Source organism: Falco punctatus, assembly GCF_963210335.1.
Source record: "Falco punctatus genome assembly, chromosome: 5".
Lineage (NCBI taxonomy): Eukaryota > Metazoa > Chordata > Aves > Falconiformes > Falconidae > Falco > Falco punctatus.
This window is the reverse complement of record NC_137584.1, coordinates 41,717,074-41,736,945: the sequence shown is the minus strand read 5'-3', so window position 1 is coordinate 41,736,945 and position 19,872 is coordinate 41,717,074. Positions and strand designations below refer to the sequence as shown.

The 19,872-nt window shown below is 35.9% G+C and overlaps 1 protein-coding gene across 2 annotated transcripts in view; it reads right to left on the bottom strand.

The window, feature by feature from the left end:
• PRKN (parkin RBR E3 ubiquitin protein ligase) overlaps positions 1-19,872 on the bottom strand; it is a 766,653-nt gene that overhangs the window by 386,721 nt on the left and 360,060 nt on the right. For both annotated transcript variants that reach the window (XM_080390567.1, XM_080390566.1), the window contains exon 5: positions 18,317-18,400. In XM_080390567.1, coding sequence (XP_080246693.1) covers positions 18,317-18,400 — 84 coding nt within the window. The remainder of the gene's footprint in view (positions 1-18,316; positions 18,401-19,872) is intronic.

Below are 19,872 nucleotides of genomic sequence, written 5' to 3'. Positions count from 1 at the left end.
CAGATGCATTGCCTTATTCACAAAGTTTCAAGCATATCATGCTGAATCCCCAGCTTTGTAAATACATGGGTGCTCACAGCTACTGAGTGCACCACAGTGACATGACAGCATACACATGAATGGGCCCTAACTCACACTGTCCAGAGTACCAGCAGCACTCTAGCATAACAACTGGCAGAAAGTAAAGTTGCCCCTGACTTAACAAGTATGGGACAGCAGGGCCACACATAGAGATACTGATCTGTTTTGCTCGAGTTCCCTGTGTAAGATGTACAGCTTGCAGAGGTAACTGAGCTGAGATGAATTTGCCCTCATGAAGGTTATGTTCATACAAACATAACAGGTCCATTAATAGCATTTATTATGACAAAAATTTTTTTGGACTCAAAATTCTCCCATAGATGGCATAAGCAATTAAACAGTGTTTTGCAAATACTGGTATGCACTCATTACTGCCTTTGCAGTTTCCTGACTGCTATACTTTCTGCACAAGCATAATCTCATTTATTAGCAACAATGTTCACTAGGCAAGCTCACAACTTGAAAACAAATGTTCTATCACACAGCCTGTATATTCGTGAATATGTAATACTTATGTAGGAAGACCTTGGGTAAGTACATTGCAAAATAATCCCTTCAGGGTAACTGGTAGTTAAAATGAGAAATACATTTATCTGCAAAATGTGCACACTTCATTTAAATGTGCAGACCTGCAAATTCTAAAAATGCACCCTTCCAATTTCAGAGAGAAGTTACAGCTCGGTATCAGATGTGGTTTTGCTTTGCCCCCTTCACTTTCCCCCCCTTCACTCTTGAGGAAACAAAACCCATCACTTCTAAAACATGACCTACCAACAGCAAAGGAGTCCAGCCCTTAATATGACAAATATCCTTTCAGTCACTTTTTCCAGATCCATAATAGACCTTTTCCCAGCAGCAACTTGGAAAACACATAAAGTAGAAAACCTGTGTTCAGCTCTTTCTCAAACACACAGAGGTCCTAACTCAGCTCCTAGGAGTGGGGGTAGGGATGCAACTGCATTCATAGACACACAAATACCTGTAATTTATTCAGCCTGTCATGAAAAATCTTTAGTTAATGCAGAGTGCAGGGACTGGAACCCAGGACAGCACAGCCTAGGGACAATACATTCAGTATTGCTACCTGAAAAAAAAAATATGCCCAAAAAGGAGTTCCTCTGTGTCCTGCTCCAGTTGGTCATTCCAGTATACTTAAGTAGAGAAGCTACAACTACTATTGGTTGCAGGCCCAACAGTGGTGGCAGTGCCCTTCTGCAGTAACTTAACAGGTAAAGCACCCTTTTCTCCACAGACTGGATGAAATGAGCAGTAACCATTTTTCTTATATCAAAAGGCAGTCCTCGATGGAAATTAATTCCAGAGAAGCACACGCTCCATCTAAATTACATTGGTTCAGAACCCTGCACTGACTGTTACCAAGAACATGACATGGGCTTTGTCTTTTTATCTTGTTGAAGGCTGGCAAACCAGTACCACTGCAAGTGCCAAGTGAAGTTTTTCCACTGTGTGCTTCGCTTACTCTTGAGGAACATAAGCAGAGAGAACCGACTCACACACATTAAGATTCCCTGGATATAACACACTAATGTTTTCATGAAACCAAAAGACAGTTCCAACTGTATCACTCTCGTACACATAGCGACCTTAACCAGGCTCTAACTCAGATTCCTGACAGGCACCCTCAAACTCCCTGATCCAAAGCTGGACAAGCAGGAACTCTATTCCAACCAAAACCAGGACACAGTCCCGATTCACTTTTTACTTACTGTTCACGCTTATATAGAACACCACTTCATGCAAGAATGAGTATTTTATTTTTTTCATAAGAAAATATTTTTGTTGCAGTATGTCATCTCCTAGGTAAGCCACACTGTTTATTCTGACCCTCTCCCAACCACAGGAGCTTTTTCAAAAATAAAATGAGAAATGGTCCCCAAGAAGGAGGTTCCAAGATGCAAGTTACATACATTTAAAATTAACTCAGTATCTGACACACATGACATTTTATAGTCTTTAAGATACAAACAAAACATAGGCGGTAACAGAGGAACAATGTTACTTTAAATAATGTAGCATCAAGTATTATGCTAATGCACGTGGATTGTTTGTAAATGGTTCTAACGTTCTTCTAAATTTTGTCTTTTTTTTTTTTTTTTTTTGGAGGGGGCAGTTTTGGAGGTTTGGCGTTTTGGGTTTTGTGGGTTTTTTTGTTGTTTTTTTTTTTGGGGGGGGGGGAGCAGCAGGGTGGGTGGTAATATGGATACAATGTTTTCCAGCATGGTTCCCTTGTTCATATACTTCATATGTTTTCAAGAGTAGTTGTGTCTTTTACTTAAAAAACAAACTATTTTTAAATTAAGTTTATTTAAACTGCACAAATTTATTAGGCCAAGTTTCTCTGAGCTAGAAAGTCATGTGGAGATCTCACAAAATTCCAGCTATACAAATGCTGCAGCAAAACCTGTGAATTACAAGAATTAAGTTACCACATCAAATCCTTATTGACGTGTTCGTGATCTTGGAAGCAATGCACTATTGCCTACCAATGTTTAAGATAAAGCTTCCAGAAATCAACCTCTTTATGGGTGCCACCTGAAAACATGCATAACAACACCTTTAATAGCTATCTCCAAAGTGATTTTTTATTTACTTTTCCCTTTTACAGCCAAAAATTAATATGGGGCCAATATTTTTGTTTGAAAAGGAGATATAAACAATTACATCTTCTCCTAATGGCAATGTAACAGTGGTGTTCAGCAAGAAATTATTTCTTAGTAATTGCCACACAGGCACCAGAAGTACAAGGCTTTTCTCTACAGCAGAAGACAAAAGCCATTGATGTAACTTGAATATTCCTGTGCCAGTGCTGATCTTGCAATGGTGGGCTTAGCGGGAATGTGAGACAGCTTTATGCATCAAAAGGATGAAACCCACTTTCCACTAGAACACTATTTCCTGACCTCCTGACAACAGTTTCAGCATGTGTAGCTTTTAAAAACAATTCCTAACCACAGTTAATTTACCCCCATATATTGAATTACCACAGTATAAAACCTCAAACATTTGATTTCAAAATGCCCCATTTACTGAAGTCCCAAAGAACTGCTATAATACACTGTACAACTGATCAGCAGATGTATTACTCAGAGACATGAGATTTCACAGAGATTTGAAAGAGAACTATTGCAATACATGATGTCATAAAGTCTGTGGATAACATGCTTTTAACAAGCTGGTGCATTTTTCTTAACCGTACATTTCTAACCATCGTACTGAAGCAAGGGAAATACTTGCCTTCCAAGCATCCCCCCAGCAAGCAGGCCGAAATATTTCTAATGACGCTGTAAGAGTTTCACTAAGCCAGTTTTTATGTATCTATGCAGTTAATTAATATGCATTCAAATTAATGTCCCATTTGGGCAGGTGCTTAAAGCATAAAGCAGTATTTACTGCAGCAGTATATCTGTATATTTGAAGCTGGGTGTATACTTTAAGTATCTTCCTGAGTTGGGCCATTAAGGCAGAAAACAGAATCAAAAAGACATTCGTTATTACAATTTAAACTTTCTAGACTCATAACAAAAGTTTTGCTTGTAACTGACTTCTCTGAGCTATATATATATATGTATACATACACACATGTTGTATACAGAAGACAAACCCCATTTGCCTGGCCCCATATAACTACAATACAATGAGAATCCAGACATTGCTGACAGCAGTTATTCAAGAACTACCCACCACGTTAGCATAAACCATGAGAGACAGAGCCCATAATTTGTAGCAACATTTCTAATATGAATTACTTTGCAGCCCCTGGTGAGAGAAGCTCACAGGTGATGTCATTGACTAGATTATCTCGCACCACCACATCCTATAAACAATGCATGATTATTTTAAATCTAGTTCTGATTTGTAAAAATTTCATAACATGCATACATAAAGGCAGAAGACACAAATTAGGTTACAAACTGATCCCAGTTACAGACATGTTTTTTTATAAATAGCTAGACCAATACTAAAGTAGATATTTGATAATCAAAACCTAATACCTTCATATTTTAGAATCTCAGCCAAGAACATCAAGCATGGAAACTATAGGTGGGAAACACATTTGATGCCAAGGTAAATTTTATAGCAGCTTTTAGATCTAACAGAATATAACATAGTGTGTCAGTCTGCAAAATGACACAGTTATCACTCAACAACAGTACTTGCCAGATGCAAATGAAAAAATTGTGCTATTCCATATAAGTGCTGCCTGACATTTGAGGAGAGTACCATACCGTACCCTAACAGAATCACCTTCATCTGGTTTGATTGGTGATAGATGACTGCAAGAACATGTTACATGCTTGAGTGGAAATCCTAGGTTTCAATTATCATTGATGAACTTGCAACAGCTGCAGAAAGTAGCATATTGTTTGTCATGTGCATACAGTGAGCAACAAAGGATTCAGTGAAAGTGTGCTGAAATACATCGAACTACAAAAAACTTTCCCTGAACACATTAGATGTGCTGCCACACAGTGCATGCAAAAATATGTATCAAACAAGCTGTATTTGAAAGAAAATGAGGGTCTGATATGTGAAACAAGTAACAGAGTAAGCATGATGTTAGGGACCCAACTCTTCCATATCTTCTTGAGATTCTCTGGCTTTAATACAATGGCATTTCATTCATAGGTTTCAATTACTACTCCTAATTTGTTTAGGTCCCTGAATGCCTGTATGTTTTCTAAAAGTCTAATAGATTAAATGCAGGAACAGTATAATCACCTCTAAATAACATGTGGAAATTACTTGTTGGGCAACATACAACATAGAGTAACTGTAACACTGCGTTCACTACTAGGCTCGAGATTATATTATGGCAATAACACATGTCAGTGAGAGTCACAAACATTATTCCCACATTTCTCCCTGGCATAAGAATACAATATAATGAATTTGGGCTCCCCTCCCATTTTGTATTCATGCTGTGTGTAACTAAGACTCAATAAATACATATATATGTACAGACACACACACAGAGTATAATTAATAATAAAAAAGTAATCCTTTATATAGACCATGACAAATATATTGGTCATATTTATCCTTTATATCTCAGTCTGATAATATCTGACTTCCCTAAGAAATCTATTCTGGTAGCATCTGGTTATTTCACCACACAAGATCACAGAGCAGTCCATCCAGCTCTATATTTTTTCTCTAACAGGAACTTAACAGTAGATGCCTAGAATGTATGTTAAAAAACAAACAAACAAAAACAAAAAAGAAAACAAGAACTACCACAGAGGACAAACTTTAAATGGTATTTGCCTGGAATATGTTCCTAATTCCCAGCAATTTATTGCTCAGACTTCCTAAACCAGAAGCATCTTCATATTTAATAGTTCTCAGCGGATTTTTCTTCCATTAGTTTGTCACTTTTTGAATGCATTGTAACTTCCACAATGTATCATGGTAAAGAGCTCTGCAGTTTAATTATGCACCATACAAAGAGGAATCTCCCTGTGGTTATTTTGAACATCACAATAACTGGAAAAGAACACTATCTGGCCACAATACGGATATTACAATCTTACAGTGTTGTTAAGTGTTTTATGACAGCCAGCACAGCATGGGTACAGAATGAGTTCCTTGCTGCAGTGCATCGCCAACATGTTTTTCAGACATTTATTGAAATAAAACCTTTTAAAAATATTAAAGGCACATTTACATTCATTTTCAGTTTGCAAAAATTATCTACCTTTCACCACAGTCAATGGAATTATTACAAGAGCTGTGAATGTTCTAGAATTTGGTCAGATAACCCAGGCTACTCTGATCACTTTCCATAACATCAGACCCTTAACACTAACAGTTTCAAGGAGATTATAAAAATGATCATTTAGAAAACATTAACTTCTTTTTTAGAGAAACCAGGAATATCATAAAATCTGAAGAAAAGCTATTGACTTGCTAACATAAGGTATCAGTATTTCCAAAACTCTCACTGATTCCTGTTACAGGACAAACCTTCAACTCACCTGAAACAGCCTCTCGCCAAATGATGAAGCACCTACACCATCTGAAGATTTTTTCAAGAACTTTATCACTGAGCGATATGTGAAGTTGTGTTCAAAAAAAAACTGTTTAATTTTAAAAGGCAATGTTGAAGGACCAGGAAAACCTAGCAGCTGAGTGCAACCATGCAAAGTAAATGTTCATATAAGATAAAATCAAACACTGAAAAGAAATTTCTCTGAAAGCATGCTTAATGCTCACGTTTTCAAGACAGGGTTTTCTGGAACTGAACCACAGATACAAAAAATAACGAGCAACAAAGGATTTTTTTTCTTTTGGTGGCAATGTTAACGAATTAAGAACATCAAAGAGCAGAGGATTTGTTTGAAGAAAACATTACAATCTTCAGCATATTTTGTTTCATCTTTTACAAAATTGTAATGTTTTCCCACATGTAAATAGAAACTGTGGTAGCAATACATGCAAGATGAGCTAAACTTCCCAAGACCATTCAACACAGAGTAGAAATGAACGAGTTCCTCTGGGTTTGCCAGAAAGTCTATGTAAATTCCAGCTCACAAAGACTATTAGCAAGTCTTTACTGTTGGTGAGATGAGAAAACTGAGAAACAGTTCCAAATACCTGACTTGATCTCAGTTGTAGGATTTTTATAGTGCCAAGAATAATGCGTTGCTCAAAAATAATAATAATAAAAGCTTTTTAAAGTAACAGTCCAAAGAAAAAAAATCACTTAATATGTAATCAAGTGTTCTAAATCATACTTGTTTGCTGGTGGCAGATTTTGATATAGACCCTGTCTGTGACCCATTAAAAGTGTCCAATACACTGTAAAAATATTGTATTTCTACACTGGGAAAGAGTGAATAAGTTTTGTGGGTTTTTTGTATATTAGGAGACATCTTAATTTTAAAAGATTTAACTTCTATTTCCAAGATAAATACTTCAGCTTTTTTATAAAATAATACAAAGTATATACAAGGATAATACTTTTTTTTACGTACCATTGATTTTTCTGCACTGAGAAGTGGAATAATAGAATTTCTTTATAAAAATTGATCTATTGCAGCATGAGGTTACTTTGAGAATATCTGTTAAAGAAAACTCAAACACACCACCAAACTAATTATAGTTTCCTAAAGAGGTAAGTGAGGAGAAATGTAGAGATTAAATAATCTGTAATGTGTTTTAGAGTTCTTTGCATTGTAGTTAAAGATCTTTAAATACTAAGAAAAATTAACTGCCATGTTTCTTTCTTCACTAATCAAGTGCTTGAAGTAAGCATTTTTAATCTGTAATTGCTATTGAGTACGTAAGTTTAAAGGCCTAGCAAAAATTCTTATTATATAATCGCAGCATCTTTGCAGGTTATTCTAAAATCCCATAGGTGTTGTTTTCAGTTCTGTTCACCCTCTCTGCTCCTCCTATAGAAAATGCACTGGTGGCTAAACAAAACCAGCCACATTTAGAGATGATTTAAACTAGTGAGCTTTACAGGAACAGAACTACATCATGCCTTCATTTAGGACAGCTTTATATGAGGTAATCTGGGTAATTACAGGCATGTAAGCCTGACACCAGCACTGGATAAAATAAATAGCTAATATGGTATTTGATTAATGAAAGGAGGAATGTAATTAACGTCAATCAACAAGGATTTATGGTAACTAGACCCTATCAAACTAAAATGACTTTTATGAGATTACAAATTTAGTGGAACAACATAATAGTGATGTTGCAATTTACCCAGATTTTTGTGGGGCATTTGATATGGTACTGACATTTTGATTAAGAAACTAGTACACTATGAGATCAATGTGACATGGATTTAACTGATATGTTTTAAAGATGTAACTTCCCATAGTAAGTCATCAAATGTCTGTTTTCTAAGCCAGTTTTGCAGTGATCTCCTAGCCCTATGCTATTCAATACATTTGTTTTGATCTGGAAGAAAGCATAAAGTAATTACTCAAATTTTTGAGATGGCACAAAATCTGAGGGTGTGGAAAATAATGATAAATAAAAGTCACTAAAAAAAGCCACGTGAACAGCTTACTCAGCTAAGACTTAACACATAATATGCATTCTAAAACAGCCAAAAATGAAGTCACCCCCTTAGAAGTAAAGCCCATGCACGCAGGAGGAAGGACTCTGTCCAGAAAGGAAGCAATTTGAAATGACCGAGATTTTTGGTGGATGTTCAGCTCAACTGGAACCCTCAGGATGATATTATGATTAAACTCTCTAATACAAGTGCTAGATATCAACACAAGCAGACTGTATAATCCCTATAGTTGGCACTGATGGCATCACTGTTATAACTGTGCCCACTACTGATGTGTGAAACTTATGAAAAATGTGCAGCAGAGAGCTAGTGATTGAGGACTGGAAAATGAGGTTTTACTACTTACCCCTTGGAACATTCAAGAAAAGGATAAGGTACACCTGAACTTTATAGTCTACAGACACCAACATGAAGAAACAGAGGGCTCTGGATAATACAAGACAGGTGATAGAAAATAAAGCCTGACAAGATGAAGCTAGACAAAAAATAATACCAAAATTTTTACATTTTTAACTATGTGTCCTAGAAAACCACATTTTTTAACAGGCAAGGTAACGAATGAATCATGTAAAGCAAGGGAGGGGTTTCTTATTTAATTCACCACTGTTGTGGTTTGTTTTTTGTTTGTTGGTTTTTTGGCATTTTTTTTTTTTAAGTCAAGGATGCAAGTTTTTCTGAATTTTATGTACTCATTCAAAAAACTATTACTTCTGGACAGGATCATAACTTGTGTTACACTGGAGGTCAGGTACAATTATCAAAATGTTCTTTCTGCCTTTATACCTACAGATCACTTATTTCCCACCCATGCCTGCCAATTGCACAACTGGAAGTATCTGCAGTCCACAGGATTGCCTTAGTGGGTCTTTCAGGCTTCCTATTTTGTATCCCAGCAGTTCTGCATTCCCAAACAGTTCCACAGGACCAGAGAAGACCTTGAAATGCTAGCACGCTGGCCTGGTTTCAGCTGGGACAGTTAACCTTCTTAGTAGCTGGTGCAGTGCTGTGTTTTAGATTTGGTGCATGATTCAATACTGATAACATGGTGACGTTTTCAGATGTTCCCAAGTAATGTTTATTACTAAGTTAAGGACTTCTACATTTCTCAGGCCATGCCAGTGAGAGGGCTGGAGGGGCAGAAGAAATTGTGAGGGGACACAGCTGGGTCTGGTGACCCTAACAGGCCAAAGGGATATTCCGTGCCACAGAACATCATGCTTAGTATTTAAACCAGGGGGAGTTGTTTGGGGCTTGCCGATCACTGCTTGGGGACTGGCTGGGTATCAGTCAGCAGGTGGTGAGTTACTGTATTGTGCATCACTTTTTTGTTTTTTTCTCCCTTCCATTTGGATATTATTCCTCCCCACTTCTCCCTCCTTTCATTATAAATTATATTATTAATGTTTTGATTTTTTTTCCTCATCCTATTTCATTTTAATTATTAAATTGTTCTTATCTCAACCCTTTAATTTTTCATTCTTTTCAGATTTTCCTCCCAGTTCCTCTGGGGGGCTGGAGGTGGTGGGGAGTGAGCAAATGGCTGCGTTGTACATATTTTCTGGCTGGTGTTAAACCACGATGCACTAGATCACTCAGGTTATACCCTGGGACACAACTGTTCATCACAGAAATAGAGGGTGGGGGGGAATACCTTAAAGGTTAAATAACATGGAAATTGGAATATATGGAAAGAAGTTCAAAGAAGTCCTAACATGTTTATGAACGTTTTTGGAAGCTCAAAGCTGGTGCATGCTAAAAATTGGTTGTATAGTTCACAATTTAAAAGCAGAGTAGTTCAAAGCAAATTTTTACAGGCTTGCATTTGTATTGTTACAGATGTGATATGAGAATGATACATATGCTATTGTGATTGATTAGAAGGCTCGCATAAATTTTGAAGGTGACATTTATCAAGACCATGAGATCTGTCTTAATATGCTGGCAGGTGTTGATTATTTCAGTCATACATATGGATTCTTATGTTTTGCTACGTAAATTAGGGTCAAGTAACTGACTTGATTAATTTACGATATAACAAACAATTAAGTGGGTACTATGTCTGCTCTACATTTATTCTAGTTATCGTAAGGAATGCATGCACATTAATTGTAGTAATAAACTTAAAAGTCAGACTGACTTTGGACATTGTTCAGCTTAGCTAACTAGGCTTTAAAAGACACTCCTCACAAACAATTTAGAGACTTCTTTTTTTGTGCAAGAGAAACTTGACTGGGAATGCCCAAATTGATTCTCATCTTCACTGTGGAAGCGTAAATCAAACCAAAGCATCAGACGTATTAATGAGACAACTAAACTTAGTGATTAAAACAAAGCCATTTTAATCTTTAATTTGGTGAATGGCTAAGTTTTTGAAGGGAAGTGGGTTTAAAATCAGAGAATTCTCCAAAATTATTTACTCCTCTGTTAGCTCTGGCCCCTTCTTATACCACAAAATAGAAAAGACGGAGTAAAACTACAATGACAGGTCTGGTTTGCTTGTTACTTAACTTTCATTTATGCTTTATTCTTTTTATTTGCCATACCACTGGGCATAAAAAGAATGTAACAGTTCCTAAATAGTAAAAGCAATGGCCAGAGTCTCTGGCAAATAAGAAAAATATTCTGAAACTTGTAATATATGAAATTTGAATAATTCTCTTCCAGTCTTGATAAAGAAGCTGTCATAATCTTACATCACAGATATTAGGCAGTGTTAAAAAAATCTTATCTGGTATTTTAATTAGCATTTGTGTTCCATCATACTCGCTGTGATTTTTTTCTTTTTTTTTTTACTGCATGTGATATCTGGACTAATCTCTAATGCATAATGCAAACTAAACATGGAGAGAAATGAAATAAAAGAAATAGAGTCAAAAGGCTTCTTGGTATTAAGAAACATCTCAGAATTTTTAAAATTATTCATAGCAATATTATAACATTGAAAGTAATCTAATGGGTCCAAGGACAGACAGATGTGTTTCCTTTCACAAACATCCAACCACATCACTGTACACACTGAATAAATGATACAGAAATGTATCAGACCCTTCCTACAATGAGATGATAGGGTTTTAATTTACTATATTCACATTTTGATAACAACGATAACTTTACTATTTTACTCTTGATACTCCAACTGTTACATAATTTATTTCTGTTCTCAACTGAAACCAAGGTCTGAGCTGATCATAGTGAAATGAGATGAAAAAAATGAAGAATATTTCATCTGAACAGTGAGGTTTGAGAATAGCTTTGGATGCTTGAAAAAAAAGAATTGTTAAGCTGCATATTTAAACCACCCAAGCTGAACGCTATTCCCTTGATTTTTTAGTCCAGGCTATTCCAAATGAGCATAGACTCCCTGCGGAACAGATTGACTATGAAAAGATTAAATAATAATGCTGTCTTCAGTGCTAAACCTAATGACAGTAAACATGCAGGAGAAGGAAAAATATCCATGACAAATATTAAAAAAATCTATATATAAAAATTACTAGATTCAACTCACACAGGAGGAATGTAGAAAAATAGTAAAAGTAATAAAAAACATAACATGCTTCATATTGCAAACTCTTTGCCCCAAAACACACGCTAGAACAGTGAGGCTACTATGTAGGGGAATCTGACTGTTTAAAACCACATATAATGATGGTATACACATAACGGAAAAAAAAAAAAAAAAAAAGAGTAAAAATAGCTAAGTAACCAAACTGGAAAATAAATATTTGCCCTGGACACAGGATATTGCTATAAAGCTTGATTAGAAGGGTATACCAATATTTAAGGAAACATAGTACTTAGAGATAAGTTCACAGAAGTCCTGTTGCTTCTTTTAGAAATGATTTGCTGACACCTAATATGTTTTGGGGACTGGAGAAGAGATAAAAAGCTATTCAGTTATGATGATGGACAGCTGAAGCAGCCTTCATCAGGAATTAAAAATCAAGATAACTGTAGTGAGATATATCAAATGAGCTAGATTTATATTTCCATTAAAATGATTTTTAATTTTTCCATATTCACAATGACTTAAAACTTATCTGACCTATAATCCTGTTTAACCCTTCCATTACGGTTTCTGAGATTTTGAAGTCTACAAAAACTCTTTCTGCATATCAAGCAAGAATGTCAAGAACACAACAGAACATTAATACTTTTTCCACATGTTTCTAAAGTTAAAAACAACTTGTCCTATATTTTACCTTGGAGACACAGAAATCTCTTTCTGAAAAGCGATACACATTCATTTGAGCATGGCACTGATGTGGAGCCGATTCCTATGAAATCACCACTTCAGTGGTTTACAGTGGCGTTACAGCTCTGTCTCTGAGTACCTATGAAAAAAGCTGTGGTTTTGGGGCTCTTGGTGACTTCTGAATAGCATGAGCCTTGACGAAAAAGAAAACGTAATGGCGTTTTTATACACAGAAGAAAAAGTCCTCCTCTTCACAATCAGAAATACACTTCATCTGATAATAAACAGGAAGTGTTCTATATGTATTTTAGAAAACTGCAGAAATTTGAGCTTATTAAGAACACTTCTTCAGTAGTACTTCATTTGAATAAGGAAAGATATTAACTGACTGAATAAAGAGTTCAGTATCAAATGTATTCAGATTGCTTGTAAAAACTGAATCCTCCAAAATCTTACCAAAAATACCTCCTGACCCTGCAAACAAAGGAATAAATACCAGACCCTCAACATGATAGCAGCTAAAATCTCATTTGAGGCAAATTAGACAGATTTTTGTTCAACTACATGTGACAGCTGTATTTATTCAGCGGAAAGCATATGTTCCAATTATCACCATTACACTGAAAACAAAACCCAAACCCAAGATAGCTCCAATAGCATTCACTCAAGCTTGGAATTGGTTGAGAAATAGCTTGTTTCTGTCAGTTTCCCTAAGTTAATGGAACTGATTATTTATAATGCTCTAAGAAAAGCAGCACCTCTATTTTAACTCTGTGGTATGGTACATTCTATGTATCAAATTCTATATCACTGATACTAGATTTTGCAAAGCTTTTTTCTAAATATTTTTGGAAAATGTACTGTGATCTCACTATCATGACTTACAGGTTGAATTGGAAAAAGTAATAACACAACTCAATTCTAAAATTATTTAAAACTCTTAAAAAATATTAAAAAGTACTGGAAAACTTTGAACCATCACTTTAAATATACCACTGCATCAACTCTGCACTAAATAGGAGAACCGGGTTCATAAAAGAATAAGTTTATTTCTGTCTTTAAAGAAAGAGAACAGGAGCTTGCTCATGAGAGTCCTTTCTTTAAACATGGCAGTTATCTTTGCTTTTGTTTATGCAGCCATTTGGAAATGTTTCCAGTCAAAGAATACACCAGCTAACAAATATGGAGAGTCAACTGTTTCCTCCTTTAATGAATTCTAGTCTTTAATAAATAGATAAAAATAACAATTAAGAGGCCAATAATGAGACACCATTTTCTGACACTGAAACTAGAAGCACACTCCTCTAGGAGAGAAAACATGGGTCTTCATCTACAGAAAAGATTTCATCTCCCTCTGTTTACAATAACATTTTTACACAACACAAGAAGGACCTCAGAGGTACGGATGAGAATTCTTCACGATATAAAAAGCTGTTCATAAATCACTTACCAACCTCAACTCTCACCTATCAGTAAAGGCTTCATACAGTTTTATGGATTTGTGAAGCTTGAACTATGGTGCTGCTCTGCATTAAACAAAGCAATCTTTGGTATCTAGCTAAGCGACCCAAAAAATCAGTTCAAGCTATTTAGAAGTTGTAGTGAGGTGGGTGTTGGTCTCTTTTCCCAAGTAAGCAGCAAATAGGACAAGAGTAAATGGCCTCAGGTTGCAGCAGGGGAGTTTTAGATTGGACATACAGTGAAGAAATTTTTCTTAAAGGCTCATCAAGCATTGGAACAGGCTGTGTCACCACCCCTGAGGTTACTTAAAAGATGCATAGATGTAGCACTTAGTGACATGGTTTAGTCATGGACTTGGCAGGGCAAGGTTTACTGACTCAATCTTAAAACTATTTTCCAATCTTAATGATTCTATGATTCTAGTCTGTAACTATATTATGCTCATGTGAGAGAAGCATCTGGAATTTCAGAGAACCACACCTGTTTCCACAGCCTTTGGGTTGCCCTTTTGAAAGAATACTAAGAATTACAAGAAAAGAAACTGAAAGAAAAGCAAACAAATATGCCTGAAAACCCAGAGCCTGGAGCACTGCTGATGCATTCAATTATTTATCTAGAATAAGAGTCCACCTGCACAATTACGTGCCACCCTTCTGGCTGAAGTGTTTTGAGACAGTCACCAAAAGTACAAGGTTCTGTCTCACTTAGTGAATGATCCTGGTTTGCAAAAGAGCTTCCTGAAAGACTCCACTTTGATCGTCATTTAAAATGTGTCAATCAGCAAAAGTCAACTTTTCCATTTCCTAATTAATATACTTGAAGTTTTGTTATAACAGTGACTGGAGTGTGCTACAATTGCAGTAACGTAAACCTCCACACCACCTTCATCCTTTTGGAGCTCTAGAAGTTTGTGGTGAACATATTAATTCTGATACTGTAATTAATGTGAAAAAAGCCATTGAGCTCTGCTTTGGATACTCTCTACTATTTTACTCACTATTTGTCAAAACACTATTTTATTCATTTTGTTTCATAAAGTAGTCTAACATTAAATCTCTGAAAGAAACACTGCTTATTGCCTTTTCAAGATCCATATTATCTGTTTAGGCCCCATTTTCAGTTGTTAATGAAAGCTTTTGTATTTCTGGATAGATCGCACAACTTCTCAAGAGCTTATTACCCTAGGCGATGGGATAACAGCCTATAACTGAAACAAATACGAAAGAAACTGTGGGGAAGTCCCCCAGGCAGCACAGGGGACTGATATCCAGTGTTCCAGGTTCTCCAATCTCTCAGTTGGCAATGCCATATTTTAAGATGGCAGAATTACAACATTTACCTTTTACATTTATTTCTCTTTTATTTCTTCTGATCATAACTATGGACTATAAAAATACCTGATTTTTCACTCCATGCTCAAAAGTAGTTGGAATCACAAATAAAGCACAGAGAAGATCATATGAAAATTTAAATTCAATTTAGTTTGTCTTCCAAATCCACTAAAATTAGTCACATACATTTCATGGTTTTGAACACATATTGAATCACAGTGCATTTATCACTAAGATATTAATTTTATCTTCTGGCAATCCTTTACAAGTTTTATTGAGCTAAATCAAAATTTTATTTGTTACTTTTTTATATTATCAATTACTCTATTTCTATATTTGCAACCAAAAGAATTAGTGTCTTTGATTTCTGGCAAGAGCCTGATCTTGTATCAAAATACATACAAATTAGTATTTTGGGAAAAAACACATTGCCTGTTGAAGGTATGTTGTAAACTTGTGTTTATGAGAAGTGGAAACTGATAAAAAATATTTTGAGCAAAATGTGTTTATCTTGGGGGAGAGATAATGTAGGAATATTTTTTTCTTTGCTTCAACAGCAGTATTTGCAGTTTGTTGATAACTGACAACTAAGAGTCTCAAAGCTTCTTTGTTACCCATCACTGTAAGGAAGCATGTACACTGGGGAGATATTTAAAGACAGACAAAATATAATTGCACAAACTTTGTCATGACAATGCAAAAATAAATACTTCAGCATAAATTGTGACAATCTCCTAGAAACTATAATAGCTAATAAAAGCTTAGAGGTTTCAACCCAAGAATTAGCTAAGGCTATAATTTTCTTCTTTTTCAGACTGTTTTACCAGAGCAGGAAAGAGTGACAGATCCCTGGAGGGACATCTCTAGGATCTCTATTGCTTCCAGCTCTAGGCAATACACAAAACAAAAGGTTTGGTGATTTAAGCCTTTGGGCTGGAAGATTTCCCAGGAAGTAAAGATGTGTTTTCACAGTGACTGAGGCTGAAAAAACCCCACCCCAAAACACAAGAAGGACACCTTTCAAGGACCAAAAGTCGTCAAGAAGTCACTAATTCAAAGATCTGGAGCAAGGCTATCTACTGGATAGGCAGAGAAGTGAGTACGACTAATAGTTTTCTTGACTAGATCAATATTGCTGGCAATTCTCGTTCAAGATCATAAAGTGGAGGATTGTTCTTGCATCCTAGTCTGGTTCAGTAATAACACCACTGGATAGAGTGGTTTGTAGCTAGTAGAAAGGGAAAATGTTTCAGATTAGAAACAACGGAACAGCACATTTCTCTAACAACAGCCTCAGGCCTACAGTTTGAGTAGTCTGAAGCTGCATTTGTCACATGTCTACCTAAAATAGGTTGTCTCCTGATTTTTGTTCAGTGATGCCTTACTGAAAGACATTGATCCTTCACTCTGCTAAGTATGCAGCTTGCCAGAGGCATTGACAGTAACTGGAGCCATGGGACTTTGTTACTTGGGTTTTTTGGGTTTTTTGTTGGGTTTTTTTGTGGTTTTTTTTGTTGTTGGGTTTTGTGTGGTTTTTGTTTTTTTTTTTTTTGTTTTGGTTTTTTTTTTTTTTTTTTGCCACAGCATTAGCCAGGTAAGATTATGGTTTTGCTTTTTTTGAAAAAATAAAAAACATAAAAAACCCCCAAATCTTCATTAAGGGAATGGGTTGTAGCTCAGGAGGCAGGGTTGCCAGAAGTGGCACTATTTCAGTACCTTTTCCACTGACAGATTGGATAACAAAAGCTCTACGCTGGTAGCTGCAACTCAGTCAGATATGTTCTGAGAGTCCCAATAGGTGACAATACTGAGAATCTTTATCACATCTTTATGTATATAAAGGGCCCAAGCTGGACACCTGCCAAGGAGACTCCTGTCCTTGTCAAAAGGATGTTTTATCTTCTTTATTTTCCTGTGTGGTTTTCAAAGAAAAAAGAGAAACCTGGAAGAACTCCCCAGCAACATTAGTGGCACAGTAATAATAGACAGGTAGCAAAAGTTAAGTCAGGCAGCCAACCCTCCTACAGCTAGAGTAACTCCTGAAGTATAACAGGCTACAGGCAATCTACCCAGAGGCAAGAAGTCTTTCTTTTGTACACCTAACAGAGCTCACTACTGCTGAGAAAATAGCACATGGATGCTTAATACCTGCCATTTTCAAGAGTGGTTGAGCCACTACTACATAGAGCACACTGAGAAGCAGAAGCCCAAAAGCTGCAAGACCTACATGTCTGTCTGCTGCACACAGAAACAATCATAAATAGCATATTCCTAAAAAACCTGTTTGGTGCCTAAAGTTAGATAAAATAATTCTTGACACCATCTGTGTCCAAGCAGGAGACATTCATGGAACCACATGGATGCGCCACTTCCTAACTGTCCTGCTAGGGAAAAGAAAAAGAAGAGTGCACCAGAGAAGGTGAGGGCCTCTGAAAAAAGCCACTTATGTTTTCCCAATCTGCTGATCTTTGATGAATAGAATCCTTTCATACACACAAATTTTTTTGTTTGTCTGTAAAAGCTATATCCAGATGCAACACCTCAGATTAAGCTTCTTCCTGAGAAGGAAGTACCCGTAAGAGCTCTTTAGTATTAAATACTATTGAACAATATCTAACACATGAAAAGATGTAAGTATACATTAATGTGTTCTGGAAAATCTTCATTAAGGATTTGAGATGTTTATTCTGCTTCTTACTCAGTCTCATCATTGATGTCACTTCAAGAAACAAGGTGAACAACAATGATAAATGTGGGAGAACAAATTGTAATGTAATAAGTGTCAGGAATCTGCTTCTGCAGACAAAGCCTCAAGATCTAATATGTAAGATGACATAGAAATTTGAATCTTTCAGGACATCGATTATACACACAATTATAAAGTAAGTATTGCCATAAAGGTTTAAGTATTACGTTCTGCATTTAACTTATAGATACTTGAATATCTAAGAATTCTACTTCAGTGAAAGAGAAGACATTAAATAATTTCTTCCTTCATTCCAAGCAGCAACCAAAAAAGTTCCTCCCTTTTGCTAAACGTTGGAGATATATTATCTGATGTTGAACATCTCTTTTGAAGTATACCATACACAAATTTATATTCATTTCTGCAATTCTAATAGGATTGGAATTGCTACAAATATTTGTCATTGTAAGTGTCAAAGTACTTGGAGAAACATAACAACATCTTACCGCTATGTTTCCATTGCACCTTTGGGACTGGCAGACACCTCTTATTCTGTTGGGAATCAGCACATCGTCCCAGCAAGATGGACCCTTCAAAATAAAACCAAAGCATATAAAAGCTTTAATCTACTTAAGTAAACATACACAAGTTGAGTTTGTTCCTGCTTTTCCTACCCACATTTCTTTTAGACTTTAGCTAGACAGTTTTTTCATGATTATGCTGAAAAAGTCAGATCAGATTATATGACAATATTCACCAGTAAAGCTCAGTCGCTGACTGGACATACAACCCCTCCATCCTGAGGTCACTGTTGTGAACAGAAGTCAAACAGTAGGTACGTTTTCCCAGCTGAAGACAGGGACTGACAATTATGATTAAAAAGCTACAAAGACTCATCTTCTGGTTTAACACTGTTAATACCTTAGCCTGCAGCTAAGGGGGAAAAGGTAAAAGACAACAGTTGGAAGTAGAATGCGCAGTTAGAAAGACTGGACTGAAACACAAAGACTAGGTTAAGTAGCTATTCTGTATTTTGTTGTTTATTAAATGACTAACTTTACTGAAATCTGGTTTTGTTTTCATGGACTGCTAATATGAACTTTGATGTTTACTGTAAAGCAAATTGGACTTCTTATTGACAGATAAAGCCTTTACCCAACTATAATACAACACAATAAAAATGTGAAGTGAGAAATATTAGATTCCTGGACATTTACGTTAGCTTCAAGATATGTCAGTCACTGTTTAAAAAAAGTAAACCAAGAAAAAAACCACAGAAAATTGATGGAAAATCCTTATCTATAGAAACAGTTCATTTATGAATGTATGAAAAACACAGAGTAAACAAAGATGACAAATCAGCATGATTAATATTTCACAATTGCAAGATAGTGTGGTTAACATGATGTTTTATCAAAGAAGAATGTTTATATACATGGCATATATAGGAACGTTTACAAAAATATTTCCTACCACACAAAAATATTAGGTTACATTAGTGCAAGTCTTCACTTTAATATTAATCTCACAGCAACTTAATATTTAATTAATAGACAATAAGATTGATCTGAGAAAGAGATATGAAGCTTACATCTATCTACATACGCAGCAGAAATAATCAACTAAGGTGGTACAATAATATTTGGTATTTGAATTATTCAGTGTTCGGGATAGCGTCAGTACTCAGAAATAACAGGAAAACTTCACCCGCAAGAGAAATTACAGCAGTCAAGAGGTTTAACTGCATTAGTGAAATTAGTGCCTAATTATATCATAGTTGATTACAAAGTAATCCAGTACCATATTGAGATCCATCTCCTTTTTACTTCTGTATAAGGCACTTCTTCAGCATAGTGCAGACATGGTCGAGAGGGCTTTGAACTAACCTAGCAGTATGAACTTGGCCTATAACAGGTTGATCCATTATGTCTGCAAACTTGAGTAAAACAGCTTATTCTGTGCTGAGCTCTGATCTTTGTCACAGCTGGTTATGGCATTTGATATAGGCAAAAAAAAAGCTTGAACATGTGTAAGTTTTATTGCAGGCAGGCATAGGGTTGAC